This window comes from Bacidia gigantensis (genome assembly GCF_019456465.1).
Source record: "Bacidia gigantensis strain McMullin 20006 chromosome Unknown contig_245, whole genome shotgun sequence".
NCBI classification, from domain to species: domain Eukaryota; kingdom Fungi; phylum Ascomycota; class Lecanoromycetes; order Lecanorales; family Ramalinaceae; genus Bacidia; species Bacidia gigantensis.
In genome coordinates this window covers 127,469-147,766 of record NW_025408601.1, presented here as the reverse complement: position 1 = coordinate 147,766, position 20,298 = coordinate 127,469, and the positions used below count along the sequence as shown (strand labels likewise).

At 50.9% G+C, this 20,298-nt stretch overlaps 8 protein-coding genes across 8 annotated transcripts; 3 read left to right on the top strand and 5 right to left on the bottom strand.

The window, feature by feature from the left end:
• Positions 1-347: 347 nt before the first annotated feature.
• Positions 348-1,805, top strand: KY384_005142 (uncharacterized protein; the record flags this gene model as incomplete). Its single annotated transcript, XM_044813643.1, has 1 exon — positions 348-1,805. One exon carries the CDS (start codon positions 348-350, stop codon positions 1,803-1,805), a length of 1,458 nt encoding a protein of 485 aa, XP_044668944.1.
• A 771-nt stretch (positions 1,806-2,576) lies between these two features.
• Positions 2,577-3,650, top strand: KY384_005141 (uncharacterized protein; the record flags this gene model as incomplete). Its single annotated transcript, XM_044813642.1, has 3 exons — positions 2,577-2,753; positions 2,870-3,231; positions 3,473-3,650. The coding sequence occupies 3 exons, from the start codon at positions 2,577-2,579 to the stop codon at positions 3,648-3,650; spliced, it is 717 nt and encodes a 238-aa protein (XP_044668943.1).
• Positions 3,651-4,133: 483 nt separating this feature from the next.
• KY384_005140 (uncharacterized protein) lies at positions 4,134-5,225 on the bottom strand (the record flags this gene model as incomplete). The annotated part of the gene is made up of 3 exons (XM_044813641.1): positions 4,134-4,822; positions 5,017-5,123; positions 5,170-5,225. The coding sequence occupies 3 exons, from the start codon at positions 5,223-5,225 to the stop codon at positions 4,134-4,136; spliced, it is 852 nt and encodes a 283-aa protein (XP_044668942.1).
• A 1,831-nt stretch (positions 5,226-7,056) lies between these two features.
• Positions 7,057-8,473, bottom strand: KY384_005139 (uncharacterized protein; the record flags this gene model as incomplete). Its single annotated transcript, XM_044813640.1, has 5 exons — positions 7,057-7,122; positions 7,677-7,760; positions 7,810-8,124; positions 8,179-8,321; positions 8,362-8,473. The coding sequence occupies 5 exons, from the start codon at positions 8,471-8,473 to the stop codon at positions 7,057-7,059; spliced, it is 720 nt and encodes a 239-aa protein (XP_044668941.1).
• A 23-nt stretch (positions 8,474-8,496) lies between these two features.
• KY384_005138 (uncharacterized protein) lies at positions 8,497-9,785 on the bottom strand (the record flags this gene model as incomplete). Its single annotated transcript, XM_044813639.1, has 4 exons — positions 8,497-8,958; positions 9,017-9,050; positions 9,101-9,122; positions 9,197-9,785. 4 exons carry the CDS (start codon positions 9,783-9,785, stop codon positions 8,497-8,499), a joined length of 1,107 nt encoding a protein of 368 aa, XP_044668940.1.
• A 2,572-nt stretch (positions 9,786-12,357) lies between these two features.
• On the top strand, positions 12,358-13,175 carry KY384_005137 (uncharacterized protein; the record flags this gene model as incomplete). Its single annotated transcript, XM_044813638.1, has 2 exons — positions 12,358-12,438; positions 12,477-13,175. 2 exons carry the CDS (start codon positions 12,358-12,360, stop codon positions 13,173-13,175), a joined length of 780 nt encoding a protein of 259 aa, XP_044668939.1.
• An 849-nt stretch (positions 13,176-14,024) lies between these two features.
• Positions 14,025-15,557, bottom strand: KY384_005136 (uncharacterized protein; the record flags this gene model as incomplete). The annotated part of the gene is made up of 4 exons (XM_044813637.1): positions 14,025-14,161; positions 14,239-14,637; positions 14,870-15,108; positions 15,433-15,557. The coding sequence occupies 4 exons, from the start codon at positions 15,555-15,557 to the stop codon at positions 14,025-14,027; spliced, it is 900 nt and encodes a 299-aa protein (XP_044668938.1).
• A 2,824-nt stretch (positions 15,558-18,381) lies between these two features.
• KY384_005135 (uncharacterized protein) lies at positions 18,382-19,407 on the bottom strand (the record flags this gene model as incomplete). Its single annotated transcript, XM_044813636.1, has 1 exon — positions 18,382-19,407. The coding sequence occupies one exon, from the start codon at positions 19,405-19,407 to the stop codon at positions 18,382-18,384; it is 1,026 nt and encodes a 341-aa protein (XP_044668937.1).
• Between the last annotated feature and the right edge of the window lie 891 nt (positions 19,408-20,298).

The following is a 20,298-nucleotide window of genomic DNA, read 5'->3' as shown; positions in this document are numbered from 1 at the left end:
TGCGAATGTTGACGCAACGACCGATAAGTGTTTCAAGGTTTTTGAGATCAGGGTGGCGGAGTCTATGTCTGAGTTTTCGTATGTTCTCTGCATCTTCCATGTTCGCCTTAAGACTTATGTGATTGAATCACATGAGGAGGACTGTAGCAGTACAGAGAGCCTATTGGGCTGGTCGTGCAAAGATTTCAAGGATGCGTGTATGTGAATGATAGTGGCTGTCACTCATCTGACTGGTCCCCAGACACGCGGAGGGGCTGCCTACCTTAAAGTCGAATTGAGGTGGTGCAAGCGCTTTCCATTATTACCATCAGATTGGTGCTTTCTTCTTCGTTATTTCTTTCCCCAGCATGAAGATTGTGACTATGTCTCCCCATTTCAGCATCAATGACATCCATTTCCTAGCCAAAGACATCCACGACCTGCACGATCCGATTGCTGCCCATGTCACTTTCTTTGAACGTCTGGTTTTGACATTGAATTCAAGTTCGCAAAAGTTCGACTCTTGGGTTTCTACGTGGCTGGGTGACCAAATTAAATATTCGAGTCAACTGAAGGCACTCTGGGGTTCTGACGCTTGGGGCAATATCCAAAGACTGCTAGAGAACATCAAATTGACGTCGCTTCATTTCAAGACTTCGAATCCATCAATTCAGCCGAAAGTTTACTCGAAACTTTGGAGGGAAAGGCGGTCATCCTCAAAGCAGAAAACGAAATCTGGGCAGGATTATCCTTCTCAAATGCTAGAGACCGCGTTGGAACTTGAGAAGCGAATCGATCAGCTATGCGCGTACACTCACTTGATATCTCCTTCGCTGTATCAGGATTTTACTCGCAACGAGCAGGACACATCCCCATCTAGATCTGAAGAGCCGCGGGCCAACAGAAAAGCTGCTGTAAGTCTGTATCATGCAGCCCAAAGATCAGGGACATGCTGTACCTTGTGCGTCGATGTCCCTCCGAAGTCCGTTCAGCCTGACAACACGTCGGGTTCGGAAGCGCCCTCTCCGGGGTCGACTCCATCTACTCAAATGCCTTGTTATAGGCTGCTGGTGGCGGCAGACAAGGTAAATTCGCGTACGGAAGAAATATGCTTGGAGCATGTTCTAACATTCGACAATGACCTAACGAGTCCGACGCCACATAAAGCAAATCTTGCAGCTCTAATGTACGCTGCATCAGGAAGCCACGTTCGTTTGCAGGCACAAGCTCTCGACTCTCTAACTTCCGAAACAGTCTTCAAGGTGTTGCGAAAGGATGTTGTAGACTCAGAACATTTCCACCGAGAGAATCTTGACAGATATTTCTTTGATGAGGCGGAGATAAAGCCTCCGACACGATCAGAAAGGTACGAGCTCGCGTTCAGCTTTGCACAAAGTTGCTTCTTCCTCCTTGGAACACCATGGTTAGCGAACCTGGATAGCAGACAGCTACAAAGGCTCAGGAGGAACGGAAGGGCTGCTGCCTTGGGTTGGACGAACGAGATATTGCCTTTGGAGCGAGTCTCACGCATAGATCAGAGTGCGCTCTCGATGTCGTCTCAACTAATGCGTATTGGTTTCATATTGATAGAGATTGCGATGGGCGATCTTGAAGGCGAAGATTTTGCGAATCTAGAAAACCCCCTCACCTTGGCCACTCTTGTGGCAGGTATTGAGTACTCGAGAGCCTGCGAGTTTTGCATCAATGGTCGTCTCGCAGCGCATCATTTTTGGCCGGAGGTCAAGAATTGTGTCAAGGAACCCATCTGGAATACCGACATCGGCAACTTGCTTAATGAGTTTGATAAGGAGGTTCTCTCAAGGTGAGAAAGGAGCATCATTGAACGATCGCCACTGACAGTCTGTGCAGGCTTAAGGGCGCGATGGAAGCCTCATGTCAGAAAGGCTGGAGAAATTACTGATTTTCGACCAGTTTCCGATTCTGTGTTGGCAATCAGGCTTGGTGTGCAGTCATTGAAGTTCTCAGCTAATGCAATGTCAGAAAGAAAAACTACGGCGAACGATTGACCTTAAACCAGCCGCTTTTGAAGGAAAGATAGTTCTAGTCTGCCGTAGAGCAGCGGCCTTTCACCACGCTCCTTCCTGTTTCTTCCATCGAACAGTCCAACAACGACAAAGATCAATCAAGGCATCGACAAGGTCGGTTCCCGCTCCCAGACACCATGCGACTCCAATAAGCCACCGTTCCCAATCTGCGCAACGCTCAAAGGCCACAGTCGCAGCGGTGGTCTACGGGCTTGTTCCATGGCAACGTCGCATCGTGCTAGACGGCGCCAACAGACCTTTTCCGCAATGCTTGACCAACCAAGACCATGCGCTCAAGCCACACAGGAGTCAAGACTTCCTATCCCAGAACATCTGGACCTTGCATCGCCTGGACGTGGCTTGCTGCATAGCTACCGGGTAATCTTGCTATTGTAGCAGAAAATGCGACACCCGGAGACCTGCAGGTAGAAGATAAAATGTGCAAGCTTTCTCGTTCGTGCTATTTGTTTGTGATTTTTTTTCACATCTACTTGCCATCATCCTCGTCTGCAATCCTCACTTCTCCTCATGAGAAAGAATTTTCAAGTCAACATGGTCCACTTCATCACCGACCAACACACCAAGCGCGGCCCCGATTGGATATGGTACATGCGCCTCGCAACCCTCAGCGCCGTCGTCGCCGACGTGATCGTGACAGTCTTGCCCGTGAAAGATCTCCTAACCGTGCAATGCAAAATCCCCATCACCGCAGACTTCAACCTGGGCGTAGTGCGTCTCCTTTCTCCTCCATCGCCCCCCTCCCTCCCTCCCTCCCTCTCCCCCATTCCCTCCATTCCCTCCATTCCCTCCATCCCCTACTCTTCCACTAATCTCTCACATCTCAGTGCGCACTCATCACATTCTCCTTCCTCTCCACACTCCTATCCACAGGCCCGAAACCCTGGCTGCGCATCCTGCCCTTCCCACCCATCCAATGGCACATCGCCATCGTGACCGACGCTATCATCATGGGTCTCTGCCTCGCTGCCGCGATGACCACCGATCCGACCTGCAAGGACGCCTGCAATATGTGCGTCGCGCATCACTACACGTCCATTAAGCTGGTGAAGCAGACTTGCCATTGTACGTGGGAGAAGGATAAGTTGGCGCATTGGTCTCGGGGTTTAAGCGCTGGTGGGGCTGGTGGGGATGGAGCGGTGCTGGAGAAGAGGTATGGGACTGTGGGCAAGGATGGGAAGACGAAGGAGTGAGTGTTTACCTTTACATAGTATTTCTCCCATTGGTTTCGCTCCCCGGCGTAGGAAGAAATGTAGACAATGAATGCTGATGCGAGTTTGCAAAAGTGGCCACGCGAACAATTTCTCCGCCCAAGCAGGCATGGTGACGAATATATTTCTCTTGTAAGCTCCTTATCCCCTTCCCTGCCCTTTCCCATCCCTTCTCCCTCCCCCTAACCCACCAAACGCTAACCACCCACCCCCGCACAGAATCGCCCTCTTCATCATCTGGATCCTGTACATCTGCTACATGCCCCAACGCGGCGATCCCAACATCTACGCTGAGACCGCTTCTGAGGACCACCCTGATGCCACGACTACCGAACCACATTCTAAGGCCGATGAAGAAGCTAAGATCGATACTGCTGGGGATGTATCGTTTACTTAGTTACCGCGGGGAGGGGGTGGGGGCGGGGGCGGGGTGGATATGATGCGTCAAAAGGGGAATCTGAGGAGGAGGGGGAGGGGGAGGGGGAGGGGGGAGGGGGAGGCAGTGAGTCCGTGCGAGACGAATGTGGAAGTCGTGGTGATTGCGGGGTAGGATGCTACCTACTGAGGAGGATAGGTGCTTGACTTTGAAAAGTTGGGGTGAGGATATTGAGGGGTGGGTGATGTGGGAGAGAGAGAGAGAGCGAGAGAGAGAGAGAGAGAGAGAGAGAGAGAGAGATTGCGCATCATGGCAACGACGTGGTTACGTTGCGCTTGCCGGCGTGAAACTTTCATGAGAAGGCGCTGTGGAACGGGCAAGTGTATATAGCGATGCCGTCTTGTTACCAGATGCTCTAGATATCCCAACCCAACCTCCAATATGCTTACAATTGCAAACAATGACAGTCTATGTATGCAAGGCAAAATGTACAGACCTACAGGATCATACACCGCGAAAGTAATACTCATCCAACACCTCATGCACCTCATTCGCATCCACCTCTCTCCGCGCATAGCACCTCAGGATATGATGCAGAATCGCCCCGCGCTCGATATCGAGCGACATGGTGCTATCCCCATCACGTTGCGTCTCGACTTCACTTATCGTCGTCCTAGCCGGTAGCTGTGGGAGGGGCTTTCCCCTCAATTGTGTGACTCTCAGACATTGCGGTGGAAGAGGCACTTCAGATGTTAAGTCTGACGCTCTCACGTGGGTACTGGGTCGACTTCCCATCATGGGCATTGGCAGGGAGAAGTCTCCGAAAGAAGGGGTTTCCAGTCTCCTGAATTTGATGTCTGCCTGACTGGCTTGGCTTGGTGGTCTAGGTGGAGCGTTGTGGTTGGTATTGATGGTTTTCCATCCACGAAGACCCCATGCACCGACGAGAGTCGAGAGCACCATCATGGCGAAGCAGGCCCAGAAGACAGCCCTGTAACCCTTCAATAGCGCGTCTGGGGACTCTTTGTCTGGTAAAGGGGATGAGTCAGTGACTGAGTTTGAGATTACGGCGAGGATGGCAATGCCGATCGAGATGCCGAGTTGGGACATCACTTGGTACACGGCTCCTGCGAGCGCTTGGGTTTCGCGAGGGAAGATGGAGGTTATGAGGAGATTGGCTACCGTGTAGTTGACTGTTCACATAGGATTAGTAGGAGTGGTAAGAAAGGAGGGAGGGGTGCTGTACCATCTACGGATATCGGAAGCAGGAGATTGACCCAGAAGCCGGCGTACCACCAGGACCACTCGACGTGGATGATTGCCATGAGGAGAGGAGAGATGGCGCAGAGAGCGGACGTGATGACGACGTAGTAGTTTACTGAAATACGGTGGATGATCAGACCGGTTATGATATTGAGGGCGCCTCCGGCGATAATGTTGGGCATGAATCGCACAGCCGTTTCGATGGGAGAGAGGTGCTGGACTCTTTGATAGCTTTGGGGAGTGTTAGTGTGAGTGTGGTGAGGATATGAAGACGCACAATAAGCTGAGAAACCATTCCATGCCTTGTAGAGTTGCCCACGTGAGCAGGACCATGATGCAGATTGCGGAGAAGGTTGGGTCCTTCCACAAAGTTTTGGGGATGAGAGCTGGCTTGCCCCTTTTTTCTTGAACGTGCATCCAGAGAATGAAGAGGGGAATCGTAGCAAGTCCTATTATAAGGAGTAAGATCTTCGCTGGCTCGCGTAGGTTCATAATGTTGTCGGACATCTGACTATTCTCGTTCAGCGATTTAATTTAGACGCATCTGAAGGCAGAAACTTACGAGAGAGAGTATGAGAGTAAACCCATCGAGATGCTTGAGAGCAAAATGCCAACCCAGTCCACATCTGTCTTCAGCCTGTCCCAAATTACGCCTTCTTTCCGACGCTCGTGAGGCAGACACCAGCAGTTGATAGCGAAGAGCATCATGGCAACACCAGCAGTCCAGTAAAGTCCAGCTCGCCATCTGATCGATGTCGATTCAACCCATCCACCCACTAATATGCCCATGGCAAAACCTAGCGGTGTTCCGAGACCAAGGCATCCGAAAGCGATGTTTCTGATCTTACCTTCGGGAAATGCTGCGCTCAGTATGCTAACTGCGGTGGGAAAGCACATAGAGCTGGCTATCCCTTGGAGACCACGGAAGATGACCAATTGGAGGCCTGATCTGGCAAGACCAGCTGCGAGGATGAAGATGCTCAAGCTGAATGTGCCAACCAGATTGATGATTCTGTTGCCCACTACATCAGCAATGGCGCCGGACAGAAGGAGCGTGCATCCGCATGTGAGTCTATGTCGTTGCATGTTAGCAATCTACGCAATGAAGAAAGCGGGATTCTGCGTAGAAAACTTACGAGTAAATCAAGGCGGGCCTGTACACAGACGTGTTAATCTGGAGCCTGAATAGCAATACTGAAGAGCAGACTCACCACAGGAGTAGCCCGCGCGACATATGCAAATCATCCCCAATATCAGGAAGTAACACCGTTAGCATGCCAGTGTTAATGGCTCCAATTGTGACCGTAGCATTCAAAGCGGCGATTAAGATGACCCTTCGACCCTTCGACATGACCGGCAATGCTGCTACATCTGAGAGTAGCTTTTGCTTCATGAAAGACGACGTTCTCGTCAAGCGGCTTGAGATGGCCATCTTTTCCATCGTTCACTGTCCGTTTCCTCGAAAGTCTGGGGAATGCAAGCATAAGATAGAACTGGCGAAAAGCCCACGAGGCACACATAGAGCCGTGTTGGCGGTATGGCTGCCATGCTTTGCAAGTGGGTAGCATCGTGGCCTTGCTGTCGGGAAGTTTCATGATAGGCAGCGGAGAATAGGAAGATAAACGAGTCCATCAGCACGGATCTGAGTAAAGTCGATGATTCAAAAGATGGAGCCGAGTGATTGGAAATACTTGAACGTCCAGTCCCGAGAGGCTTCTCTGCCTGCTGATAGCTAAGCCTAAGTCGTCGGATAGGCAAGCTGGAGTCATCCTTCGAGGCACGGTGTCTTATGCAATGCTCGCTTGGAGAAGTCAAAAGTCAGGCCATGAGACTGCGGTCTCTTGACGAGGTTGTGGTCAAACACATAATCTTGACGGCGAAGCCTCAGGGACATTCTCACCTCCGGATGGGTAACATTCCGGTCCCCACACGGTCGAGTACGGAAGCTTATCCGTCATAGCGGCATCATATATACCTTTGTACTTTGACATAAGCGAAGGAAGAAGGCCAGCCGACGAATCCTGCGGAGGCTATCCGTCCCACCTGGCGAGGCCCGTAAACTCCGAGTCAGCGTCGCCGCGCTGGGCTTCCTATGGAGCAGACGTGGTATATCTTCGAGATGCTCCTAGATATGTTTGTCGACGTGTCCTGCCAATCAAATAGCCTACAACCGGGCTGAGTATTGGTACGGGTCGGCGTAGGCGGCTAGGTACGTTTCCATAGCTTCAATCTAGTCACACGCGACAGACTTATTGCGAAAGACTAGAATAGTCTGGCGCGATCTAATGTTGGAATGAAGTCATAGTGTATATAGATGGGTTATGCATGTCATCTTCAAGTTACAGCCACTCAGATCTTGGTAAAAGCCAACAATTGAGCCGATTGGTGGATAGACGAGACGCTAAGCACAAAGGCGAGAAGATGACATAAGCATCCTGAACGCCTATCATCTGAAGACGGCCGCATGTCAACTCAAGAGTTGTGATGCTTAACGTAGTCATTATACTTCGGTCTTCAGCTATGCTTCTCTCATGTCTTGCTGAATGGGGAGATCTATTTGTTCATGATTCTGGCCCAACAATAACAGCATTGCCGTCTCCACCATGCAGACTTGAGTACTCGATCTTTAAAACCGATGATAGTAGTCATCAGGACCACAATCAAAGTTGTAGATCCACAGGTAGCCCAGAAGAAGCCCTGTGACCTATTTGTATCCCTGATATCTGGTAGATTCATACCGAAGTATGACGTAAAGAACGACATTGGAAGAAAAATGATTGTCACGATCGTGAATACGAGGATTGCCTTATTGTTGAGATTGGCCTTCAAAGCGAGATCATTTTGCTCCAGAGTTCGTTTTTTGAATAGCTCGTATGTTCGTTAGTACTCTGAGGCAGGATTTGTCTATGCTACTCACAAGGTCTAGCCCTCGACCAACGTCTTTCTCAAGTGTCGGTAAAGATTTGAACTGATTCTGATTCAAAAGCTTAGACTCCTCAAGTCTTTTAATGATGTCTTCATAGATGTTCATTCTCTCGATCAAGCGATTGGTGTTGGGATAACAGCCCCGAGGTTTCGATCGCTCAATGATGGACTTGCAATCAGCTATGGATCTATCAAAGAAATCGGCTCTTTGTTTGGCAAACTTCTGCATGTAATAGATCTCATTCAGATAATTTAGTGTTTCATCCACCAAAGATTTGGAGAAGTTATCCCCATCTGAATGCGAGAGCTTTGTGAACCAATTAGAAATCAGCTAGCCATATGGATAAATCAACCATCTTACGAGGTTTCTTTCTACACTTGCATAAGCAAGTTGCATTCGGGCCCCAGAGTTGTGAGGGTAAAATTCACATGGTGTACGAGTCAGGTTTGTAAGGATCTGTGCGACGAAATCGTCAAGGCAATAATTGTTTAGGACTGCGATGACTGTTAGAGTGTCAGCTTATTGTAATGAGGGAGATCTTACTAAATGGAGCACAGCGTGCAGTCGCAGGCGTCTGCACGTCGACACGTGGGAACTGGATGTGACCGGCTTCCATCTCCTCTCCAGTGGGGGTAGCACCCGCGAACGATGACATGGTGAGCAGATAACCTAGCAGTCTCAGTCTTGTTGCCGCCTGGAGGACACAGAATTGCTACCATCTTTTCTGGACCAGCTACTGTACGTGTCGCACACAAGGAACCTACCAAAATATGCATGAGAGGTTACTCGTCCTGGGGAATGCATCACCGGGGAGGACGGTAATGCATCAAAGTCATTGCTTGGAAATATGTCCGCAAGTTGGGCCGGAATGTCAGTCCAGACACTCTGCCAGTATGTAGCCTTGAATCTGCCTGGAAACGAATCCTTACTGTCAGGCGAGAGAACAAGGTGATCTAGATCATTGAGATAAGGATGTAATCCGACACACCCGATTAGGATATTGTACACGTCAAGCTGATCCTTTATATAGTCCATTCTTCGGACACTTAGAACATTTAGACTGTTGGTAACGAAGGCGTGTTTTGTGTCCTGAGACTTGACGATGCCTGATTCGCACTCCAAGAAGCTCGCCTTGATGGTCTAGGTATTAATTTGAGCAGAAAATTCCGAATATTTAAAATGCGTAACATAAACTCACATCAGTGTATGCGTTCCAAGCTGACGGCACGTGACTGGCGAGCGTTAGCACGGAGTCTGTGGGTAAGCCCCATCGCCCTCTTACATCCAACGACATTTCACCGAATCTGGTTTCCCCGAAAAGTCGGTAGAATAATGTTAATCCTGGAATGCTTTCATTCATCAGACATCACCAACTCACATTCCCGAATGTCTTTTAAAAAGACTTCATATCGCTGGCAATCGTTTTCACCAAAGTCGCAGATTGATGCTCGAAGGTGTGGCCTTCGAGGGAAGAAAAAGCATGCTAATTCAATCACTTCCTTGATCGAGGGTGGGATAGGACGTCTCCGAATTCCAAGACTGATTAAGAGGGCCTTGTAAAGAGATGGCTCATCGTGTTTAGACCAATTACGGCAGACTTTTAGGCGCCCCAAGACATCCACATGGCGTGGGTAGGCTTCTCGAACTTCCTTCCTGCGAATTCGTTGAATGTTCTCACGGTCAAACTCCGAGTGCTCTGGCTGGACGAGGCCCCCACCGGCCCCCGGAGTTGTCATATCAGATAATGTCTCCTCGGCAGTATGATGCTTGCTACTCTCCAGATCGTCGCATCTGGTGTTGAAAAAGCCAGTCCGGGAATGCCATCTTTCAAGCCAAGCACGCAAGTTTAGGAGCTTGAAAAGCTTCAACGGCTCAGCAATGGCGGTCAAACCAGGCTTCTCGACATAGACCTTCTCCTGACGAGATTCCACGGGTATCGTGTCGGTTGTAGGGGCTGTACTCTCCATAGGCGGTGAAATTTACAAGAAGTCTAACAGAAGGGTCATCTAAAGAATCGTTGAACAGCTAGAGTCGAAACGTACTAATACACCCAGACAACTTTCGAGACCTCGGAAAGAAGTGCAGCTCTGCTCTTGTTATATTGAGTGCGCGAACATGAGCTCCACGAGAAATTCATGCACGAGGACGCATGACATCAACCGGGGGCTAATCATATCGGGGGTAACATAAGTAGCGCCCAGAAGCTAGAAAACACATCACACAGACTCAGGGACGCTCATCCGCCTATTGGATCTCTTTGTATTCCTCGAATGATGTGACGAGTCTCGTTCCGGGAGGGTCTGCTTTCTGTTGTCTATGGTGCCTGGAAGCAGGGCCAATGCCATTCCGAGAACTGAATGGCGTTTCCCAAAATATTATTCATGTGAGAAAGCCTTCTCTCTCTTTAAGCATGGCATAGAGTTTCAAGCTCGGAGCGTATAAAAACAAGGCTAGAAAGAAGCAATTTGGCTTGAGTGCAGGCAACAGCATAGCTTGCATGTAAAACGTGCAAATAGCAACACCGTGAGGTCAGAAATCGGTCCCGAAAACCATGCAATCAGGAAGGACATGCAGCAATAGCGGGCGATCAAGACGAGAGAAGCGCATATTAAAGCTTGAGAGCCACGAAAATCGCTGAGAAGAACTGTCCTTTGGACTCGGCCGTGCCTTCGAGGCGCAGAGATGCTTGAGTTGTTTCTCGAAGGTCACAGCCAGTCAACGTGCCTCTTGGTTGATCATGTAGGCTACAGCTATCCAGAAAAGCCATTCTCTCGCAGATTAGCCCAGTTACCAAAGCCATAAGATGAAGGAGAAATGGTGCGACAGAGCAAGGGTGATACACAGCAAACATAGTTTCATTGAGCAATCAGGAGTGGCCTTTCTGCACCCTCTGAAGATGCCCTTTGCAGCCACATGGCAGTTTAAGGGTATATCAAAACAGGAAATGCAATGGCTTATTTCGGCCGAGTCCTTCAACACATGTATTCACCAGCCATGGGCGGGCTATTTATGAGCCTGTCATCGGGGAACAACTCTTGCTCTAGGCCCGAAAGACACGCAATCAAGGAGGGTGGTGACGTGCTTGAAAATGGGATTGCTGCCATCTTTATCTCGCCAGAGTAGCCCAAGATGAGGCCGGAGAATGTCGGAGAGACTGGACTGTCAGCGGGCATGACTGCCGATGGACTCCCCAGGCTCGCAATTGAGATGGCAAGATAGCCTTACGGCATTCCCCATCCCGCATTGAAAGAGAACGCTCAATACATCTCTTTCGAGACGTGTCAGCTCACCCGACGAGCGCCACGTTGTGTAATGTCCCCCTCCTCTTGGTCTAGATTGCCTATACCGCCTTGGACTGCCCACTAATTCTCCGCTGAGTGATAAGGCAGTGTTCAAGCGTGCGAATAGCTCCGCCATCAGGCTTTTCGGATGGCATCCGCGTTGCTGGATCCAACATTGTGGTTGGTGGTCTGAGGAGGGTTGGGCGGTAGCTGCATTAGTTGGACTTAAAGCTTGGGCGATGGCGGCGGGGTAGCTTGCATGAGCTCTAGATCATTCCCACTGCAGCAGTAGTGGATGCATGTGTTTCTCAGATAGGAGGAATATATGTGCAGCTCATGGGTTGAATGAAGATTTGGAAGTCGATGGTACAAATACCATCCCAGTGGCGTGAACAAGATCTCGATGAGGACCCTGAACCTCTTGCCTTCTTTCTATACAAATCCTTCGAGATCCTTCTCTTCTGTCAGCTCGACACATAACGCACTAACAACATGTTAGTCAGGCTCTGTTGACCAACACAGAATATATTATTGTTTAGGCGTCGAGAGAGGAAATTGCGTTGGTATTTGCAGATCATACAGAAGGCCTGGGTGGATCTCCAGGTGGTCTGAGCTCCCAAAAGTGACGAAATTTAGGGGCACTTTAGGGTTCAGTCGGAGATTCGCTGGATGAGCACGTCAGCACAAAGAATTCTACTGAGATCAGCTCGTATTCATCGTCCACGACCTCCTACAGGCAGGTAGCACGGTCAGGACCATCATCACACACCCAATCAACATCTCAATGCTCCATTAGACACTCAATCAGCCTCGTTGGGATCCAGAAACACCTGTACCACGCCCCTATTCACTCCCTCACTCCACCATCCCCTTCCACACCACCAAACATTCCTCCCACCCTCCCAAATGACAATGGTCGACTTCAGAGGCCCGTCGGCCGCCCCCTTCCCCCACCGCAAACCTGTCGCTGGTCCCAGCATCACCAGCCGCACGGACCTCCGACCCCTAACAAAAATACACCAAGACACAAGCTACACCACACCCCCTCATACCACCACAACCACATCGACAAACACAAGCTACTCCCCCTTCCCACCCCGTTCCTCTTCTCACAATCCCTCCTCCTCACCCGGCTCCGCCCAACAGCCACCCTCCCACACCAACAACCCCATGTTCACAACCCGCCGCACACCCTCTCAATCTACCACCTCCTCCACCACACACACCCACACATTCACGCCCTCCCGCACGCCATCCAATGTCTCCTCAAAAATCAGCCGCACTTCCTCCACCCGTTCGGGCGCCTCAGTCGCTCCAACCTCCTACGTCGCGCTCATGCGTAAGCAAAAAGCGACAGTCTGGTGCGATCGAGCACAGCCCGAAGACCCGCGTGTTATCGCCCAGCAAAAGGCCGCCAAGATCCGTGCCGGACGTGAAATCTCCGGAATTCAGGGGAAGATTGCGGATGGGCGGACAAGCACGAGCGGGAGCATGGGTAGCGGCAGTCTTGGAGTGAGGAGTAAGATCAGGCATCATGGCGTGCCAAAGGCGAGCGGGTACCATAGCGCGAACGCGAATATGGTGGGCGGAGGAGTGCCGATGCGGTTGAGTGCAAATGAGGTGGGAGATGAGGGAACGTATAATGGAAGCGTGACGGGCTCGTCACCGCCAGGGCCAGGCCGGATTTTGCACCAGCGCACGAATAGTGGGCAGAGCAGTGTCCGTGACTCGCGGTTTTTGACGGTCGATACGCAGCAAGGAAGACGGTTTAGTCAGGGCAGCACGCCGATTAGTGCGCAGAGTGGGAGTGGGCATGGGGAGGGGATACCAGAGCTCGAAGAGAAGGAGAAGGGGGAGGAGGCTGTGGTGTCGGCGGGACCGAAGAGCGCGACGTCGAGTGAGAGGGAGAATAGCTTTGGGAAGGTGGGGGAGATGGCACCGCCAGTACCGAGGAAGGATGATGTGCTCGGGAAGAAGAAGGATGGAGATTTGGAGAGGAGGGGGAGTGTGGAGGTTAGGAAGAACCCGTTTACGCTGTTTATTGCGAACCCGGATGTGGATAGCGATTCGGACTGAGAGAATAAATTATACGTTGGGGGATGATGGAGCAAAGGGGTTGACTGGGAGGGAGAGGGAAAAGCAACAGCAGGACGAGGGGAACGAAGACGAAGAGGTAAGAGTATACAGAAGGACATGTTTAAGGCAAAGGAAAACACGGCGGTGGTTGTGTGTCCTTTGCCGTGCAGACAGGCATCATATTTGGTCATTTCTAGCTCATATGTTTACGGGGACGGTGTACATGAGATATCTGATAGAGGGTTTGAAGGAAGACAGAATTTACCGGCAGGAGTGGACTTTCTATATAAATTGGCTCAATTGCATTTCAGAGCATCGTTGAGCTTTCCAATTTTATTTCCAAGCTTTTATCGTGAGTTTCCAATGCTGACGCTGGGGCTCGCCCGCAGGATGCGATATGTATCTCGTAGGGATATGTACCATGACTCTAGGAGTCATGTATTTGTTTAGTCTTTCTCTGGCTTCCATATGCTTCACCAAGCTCAACGGTACCCTAAGAGCCTTCTCGGCTCCTCGACATGATACTCCAACACGCCTGACCTACCAACTCAATCTTTACATTCCCTCCTTCGCATTCCATGTCCCCCAGCGTCTACACTAATGTGTAGCCGCCATCAACGACGATATCTACAACCCCTGCAGTCAGTATTTTGCTTCTGACATGATATTTCAGAAAGGTTCACTAACCAGTCCCCGTCGAGTAACTCCCCAGCTCACTTGCTAAATACACGAACGCGCCTTTAAGCTCATGAGGCTCGCCTTCGCGCCTACGGCTTGTTAGCCTTCCCTACTCTCTTCCCAGCATTCCCACTCAAGAAGAGATGAAACATGGGCCAATGAATGGCGAACTCACCCCATAGGCGTCTTTCCCCTCCAGATCTTCTTCGTCTCCTCTGGTACATAGTCCGAGATCTCTGTAAGTATATACCCCGGACTCACGGTATTGGCTCTCGCGAATTGCACCATTTCAACAGCGACACTCTTCACTACGTCCGCCCATTATGTCAGCATTCACCCCTTGACAGCGATTCAATTCTTCCTTCCAGAAACGTAGCCAACTCACCTAACTGTATAACCCCAGCCTTAGCAGCATTGTACGCCGCCTGCAACTGCGGCACATTCACAATATGCGCACTCATCGACGTCGTGGCGATGAAGCTTCCCGCTTTAAACTCCACACCCCCTGCCCCTCCAAAAAAGCGTCCAAAACAATCACTGCCCTCTTCCTTCTGACGCCTCCAAATCCTTCCCGCTGCTCGGGCGCAGTAGAACACGCTGTCGAGATCGGTGGCCATAACATTGCGATAGTGCTCGACGGAGCCGTCGAGGAAGGTGCCTTCTTTCCAGGGAATGCCGGCGTTTGCGACGAAGATGTCGAGGCGGCCGTTGAAGTCGTCGAGGACGGTGTCGATGAGTCTTTCTACGGGGGCGTACTGGCGGATGTCCGAGACGTATGCTTTGCCTATTGGAACAAGGTATCAGTTTAGTGGTAATGCGCTACGGAAGAGGATGAGCTCTTCGAATGATTTATTTCTACCAGTCTTGGAAACCCGGGAAAGGATGGAGAAGGAGGAAAGAAGGCATAGCAATTAGAATGAGACTTGAGGTGGAAAAAGAAATTCACAAAGCACAATCCCCCTACCCTCCTAAGAACGAAAAGCTCGACTTCGGGAGTAAGAAAAAACAGCACATACACTTAACCCCATACTTCACCTCAATCTCCCTCGCCCGCTGAATTGCCTTCCTGTTCCCATGATACCAAATCGCGACATTGGCACCACTTTCCGCCAACGCTTCCGCGACAGCAAGGCCGATTCCAGCACCCGCGCCCGTGACGATGGCTGTCTTTCCATGATTGGAAAGGAGGGCTGAGATAGATTTCGAGGATGGTGGGGTCGTGTTATTGTGTTTGAAGTCGCCGCCCTCTAAGGGGCTAGAGCTTGTGTTAGCGGTGGATAGTGGGGCTGATGAGGGCACTAGATGGGCTCTGTGAGATGGTATTTTTGTTGATGGCGGTGCGAACCGGGAATTGGCGGGACGAGGACAGCGGTAGCCGCCACCCATTGTATTTTGGGTAATTTAGTAGGAGGTGGAGGGGAAGCGGTTTAATTGGAAAGACGACGTGGTCACTTGGGATACGAAAGTCGAAAGCGGAGTCGGATGGTGATGACGGGGGATGACTGTAAGAGTCGTCTGATTGGATCGGAGGATAGCCACTAAGACAGAAGGGGGACAATGCTTTTCAATTCATACGAACGCGACGTCTCCCTCTCTGACGACGGCGAGCTCTAGAATTTTTCTTGGCTCGACAAGACGACAATATGGTCTATCTGCCGATGTGTGGAACTTGAAGGAGGATTTTGATCCTCTCAAGAAGTCCATGGTAGGTTCAAGAGCCCTTGATGAGCGGTCTCAAGCGTCTCCTTGCTTTCAATTTACTTCTATGATTTTATGGAAGAATCTACGTCGAGCGGCTTGCAGGTTCAGTGTGCAAATGCCTTCGTGACTACTTGGCTCTAAAGAAACATGGACTTTCAAGAATTAGCTGTTTGTGTGTTATGGTTGTCTGTGCTACCCTCTGTTTGTTTGGTATTGAGAAATGCGTCGTTTGCAATCTTGCATTCCTCAGAATCTCTGCCACTTGGCTTTTCCAGCCTCCAATATGCTTCCCTCAACATTTTCACTTCGTACACCTTCCAAAATTTCACATAACTTTTTATTTTCATGCCCCAAATGCTATTGAACCGCATACTTCCTGGCGATTGAGGCCAGATCCTCCCCTGTGAGGACAATGGACGCTTTCCATAGCGTTGGAGCAGTCGCCGGCATCGCAGCAGGCGCTTCCGTTTTCTTAGCTATTCTATTGACAACCTTGATTGTTTTAGCGCTAAGATGGAGACATCAGCGATTGCTGGCAAAACAGAATGCGAAATGCGATGGGGCTGGCGATAAGCCATGCTTGAGGCATTTCGAGAACACGGAAAAGTCGATGGACATGCACAAAACAGACAATAGCAGAGTGACGTGCAGATGCTCAACTATACCTACTGTACCGTACACCCCACAAAAGTCGCGGTCCTATCAGGAGAGCAAGGTAGCTGAATCGCCGCAAGTCTCCGTCAAGATTCCTTCTCCTGATCTAGAGCTCTCACCAGACAAAGAAGGATGGCCCCTTCCACCTCGCTTGACGCCCTCTCACAAGAGACTGAGATCTACGCCTGCACGTTCCTTCAGGACCAATTCATCAGGTGTTTCCCCATTTACATTGCCGAAACTACCTCCAAGAGCAGGACAATCCCAAACAAATATTCCGGAGACTTCTAACACGGGCTTTCGCCCGTCACCACTGTTCCATGCTCGTGGACCAAGCATCGACCAGGAAAAGAAGAAGACACAACGAGAAAGGGCAGCAAGTACACCAAATCTCCCACGGCCCAAGACTGCAGAATCCACCGCGCCTACAATCAAGTCAGTAGAGCGACCTCGTCCAAGTCGGTCATCTAGCGTCTGGTCTCAGGATCCTGGAATCGTCCCTGACAGACCTGTCCCCCCTTGCCTATTATGAGCACACCAAAGCACGTAGCCCCTGCGAAAGTCCCCAGTGAGGCAGGGTCAAGGACAGTCTCCGACGTGTTTAGCGATCATAGCTCTGTGCTGGGCGGCTCTCGAACCTTCTCCCCTGCGAACACTGATAATACCTCTGTTACAATGTCATCACCACCAACAATAGTAGAGGACACGGAGAGAGCCACTGAGAGCGACCAGAGCAATGGCATGAAGTTCGACATAATTTGCCATTCTCTGAAGTCATTCGGCGACAACAGCCTACAGTCTACCGCTCAGCGTAAGAACTCAGAATCCACACAGCCAACGCCTAGTGAAAATAGGGCTCATCAATGTACCAGCAGCGACGACTCACAATCAAAACGAGCGACAGAGATCTCACACTTTCAAGCATTCGTATCCGGCAATCCCTTCACTACAGACTCCTCCTCCTCCTCATCCAGTAAAGGCAACCCACCAAGTCGAAAGAGCCACAAGAGCCAAAAAAGCGTCTCCTTCACCGATACCCCTCGCCACCATCCCAAAACCCCAATCTCAAGTTCTAAGTCCACCAAAGTATCCGACCAAAAGCCCCCAGTCCCCCTCCATTGTCCCACACCTCACACTACACCAAGGAAAGGCGAACCAATCTACTACCACCTCCCCTCAGCCCGCGAGTTCCAATTCGAGCTCGTCGCCCCACCGGATGGAGCCTCCAACCCATCCACCAAACCAAATGGAACCCAGCCCTCAGTGCCCTCAAGCCCTTCGCCCTCACCCCCTTCAACCCCCTCACGCAAGCCCCACCACCCCCATCGGGAGCGCGACATCCTCTCCTGGGACGGCTCACCCCTTGCCCACCCATTACATCTCCCTAAGAAAAGCTCCACCAGCGTCTTCCGCCTGAGCACGGACCTGCAATCCCAGGCTTCAGCCTCCTCGCGGCGCAGCTCAACCTCCATCTCCAAATTCCCCGATCCGCCAAACTTACCTCACCGTCATCCCTCCCACACGCTGCGCACCGCTGTTCTCAACTCGCATGTGCGGAAATCGAGCCAGTTGAATGATGGTGACAGGGGAGTGGAAGGCGAAAGCGGGGTGGGAAAGGTGAGGGGGCCAAGGGTGCAGCCGCCACGTATCAAGGCCAGGAGTAGTTCGAAGAGACACTCCCGAACGGGCAGCACTTCTCCTACGAAAGACGTGATTGGTATGGGGGTGGGGGTGGGGAGGCATCATAAGCACAGCCGAAGCAAGAACTCTAGTGCGTCGTTGAAAGTGGCGCAGGCGTTGAGGAGGATGAATAGTGAGGTTAGTGAGGGAGATGGGTTTTGTAGAATTGGAGGAGAGGAGGGCGGGAAGGAAGAAGCGGGAAAGGGGTCGCTGAGGGCGGATTTGTTCGAGGGGTTGGGTAAGGGAGAGAATCCTAGTCCTGGAATTGGTAGGGATAGGGAGAGGGGGAGAAGACGCGGTCGAGGTTTGTGGAGGAGTTGGAGGTGAATGGGAAGGTTGATGTGTGGGATGGGTTTACAACGGCGGTGAGGGGTGCTTGAGTACGCCGCCTGTCCGGTTGGGAGAAGAAAAAGCAAGTGGTCGAGTGTTTTTCATAGCCTCACAATCAACGGCAACTAATTTCTGCGATTCCTTCCATTTCTAACATACACCTCTAACAGCTCAACTGCCACGAATCCGTACGTCTCCACTTTGTCTCACCGTCTCCCTCCCTTTCCCTATCCCCATTCTCCTCTCCCATACCCTCACCACCGTCCTCTCTTGTCCGTATTGTCCCCGCACCAGCGCCCAATCCTCCTCCCCCACCCTCGCCTCCTCTAAACTGCCCGCCCTCATCAAACCACTCCCCAACATTCTCAGCCGTGATCCAGCCTCCGCTGCCAGGCATAGGCGGCGGCAGGCCCTCTTGGCCTCCAAGCACTGTATACGGCCTAGGGGCTTCCCCCATCCCTTCCCCATATCCTTCTCCTCCTACAACCCCTCTCCCAACACCATTCCCACCATCAGGTTCATCATCCATCGGGTCCGGATCAGGATGTAACTCCTGACACCTCCCCACAGCCTCAAACAATTCTCTAACCTCACTCTCGTCATCGTCGGTGCTTGTGCCATTCGTTTGACTGTTGTTTCTCTGCCCACCTGTTTCCCGCGTTTGCGTCGGAGGCACAAGTACGAATTCTACAAACTCTTCCTCCCCATCCCCACCCCCACCCATCTCCTCACCGAGTTGGAGCTGGATATACAGCCCCTGCCCCTGCCTCCCTTCACCATCACCAGTCGCCAAACTCTGCAGCGCATGCAACACCACACTCTCATATCGCACCCTCACCCCACTTTCTTTCCTCCTGCTCCAGAATATTAGATTCTCACTCGTCACGTACACTTCTATGTCTTTTATCTCTACGTCTTCACTGCCCACACCACGTATTTCACTATTGCCCCCATTCACCCCACCCAAACTCCCGGCCCCATCCCCATTCCCATTGACACCGGCATCTGCGACCAGTGTAACAAGGATAGGCGCAGCAAGGAGATCACTCCTCAATATCCTGAGGGTGAGGGAAGGGGAGTGATGGTGTAGGATCGGCTGGGAGGGGTGGAATGTAGAGGGGGTGGTGGATTCGTAGGCGGCGAGGGGTGTGAATTCGGTGGGACTAGGAGGCGTGTGGAGGGGTTCCATAGTACTCGGCAGGTGTGGAGGGATGGTAGGTGAGGGGAGAGAAGGTTCTGTAGCTGTGAGGGCGGGGAGGCGGTTTGTGGTAAAGTGAGTTGATGGACCAGGATACTCAGGGCTTTTTTATATAAGTCATATTTCCGATAAATCCGGACATCGAAGAATGGGTTTTGGTCTCAAGGTACAATAGTTTAATATATATAAAATAGACTTAAGTTTTTGCAAGTTATGTATTATATTAAGAATATTATGTGTTCTAAATTTCAAATCAATCAAGCATTGTCTAAGGATTGAAATACTCAAGAATCTATTTCCAGCTTTTCCGAAAAAGGTTAGAAATACGATTCATTTTAAAAAAGCCCTAAGTATCGACAACCCTTGCTAAGATCCCCCTCAGCGTCGTTGCGTGCCTCTTCAGAATTAACGCGAAGGGTCATGATAGTAATACAATCATACGCTCGCAAGTATAAGTCCATCTATACAGCCTCAATAATTGCCGGGAGGGGGGGTCCCAACTATGCGGGTGGGACGTTAGTGAAATGATGCTGCCTAGCTGCTTATCACACCTCACTACTTCTATTGCGTGAAGACTCCATGATTCATTTTTTCATCGTAATCTGTGCTGCATGTCCGAAATAGACAAGCTCGCTATATTGGAGGCTTTTGTTTTTGAAAGCCCCGCTCATCTAATACTTGAAGGGTCTAGGACACCAACTTGATTCGTGATGTCGGCGAAGGACGACTTGACAATTGACCCTTCATGGATGTCCGCCCAGGCCAAGCGAGATGGACTCATCACGACTTCCCAGCTTTGCCCCGAACAGCCTTATCTTTGGCTCCGTGTGCCATCAGAAATTCAAGTCACCCGTAGAATCGTGTTCAAGACACTGTCCAGCG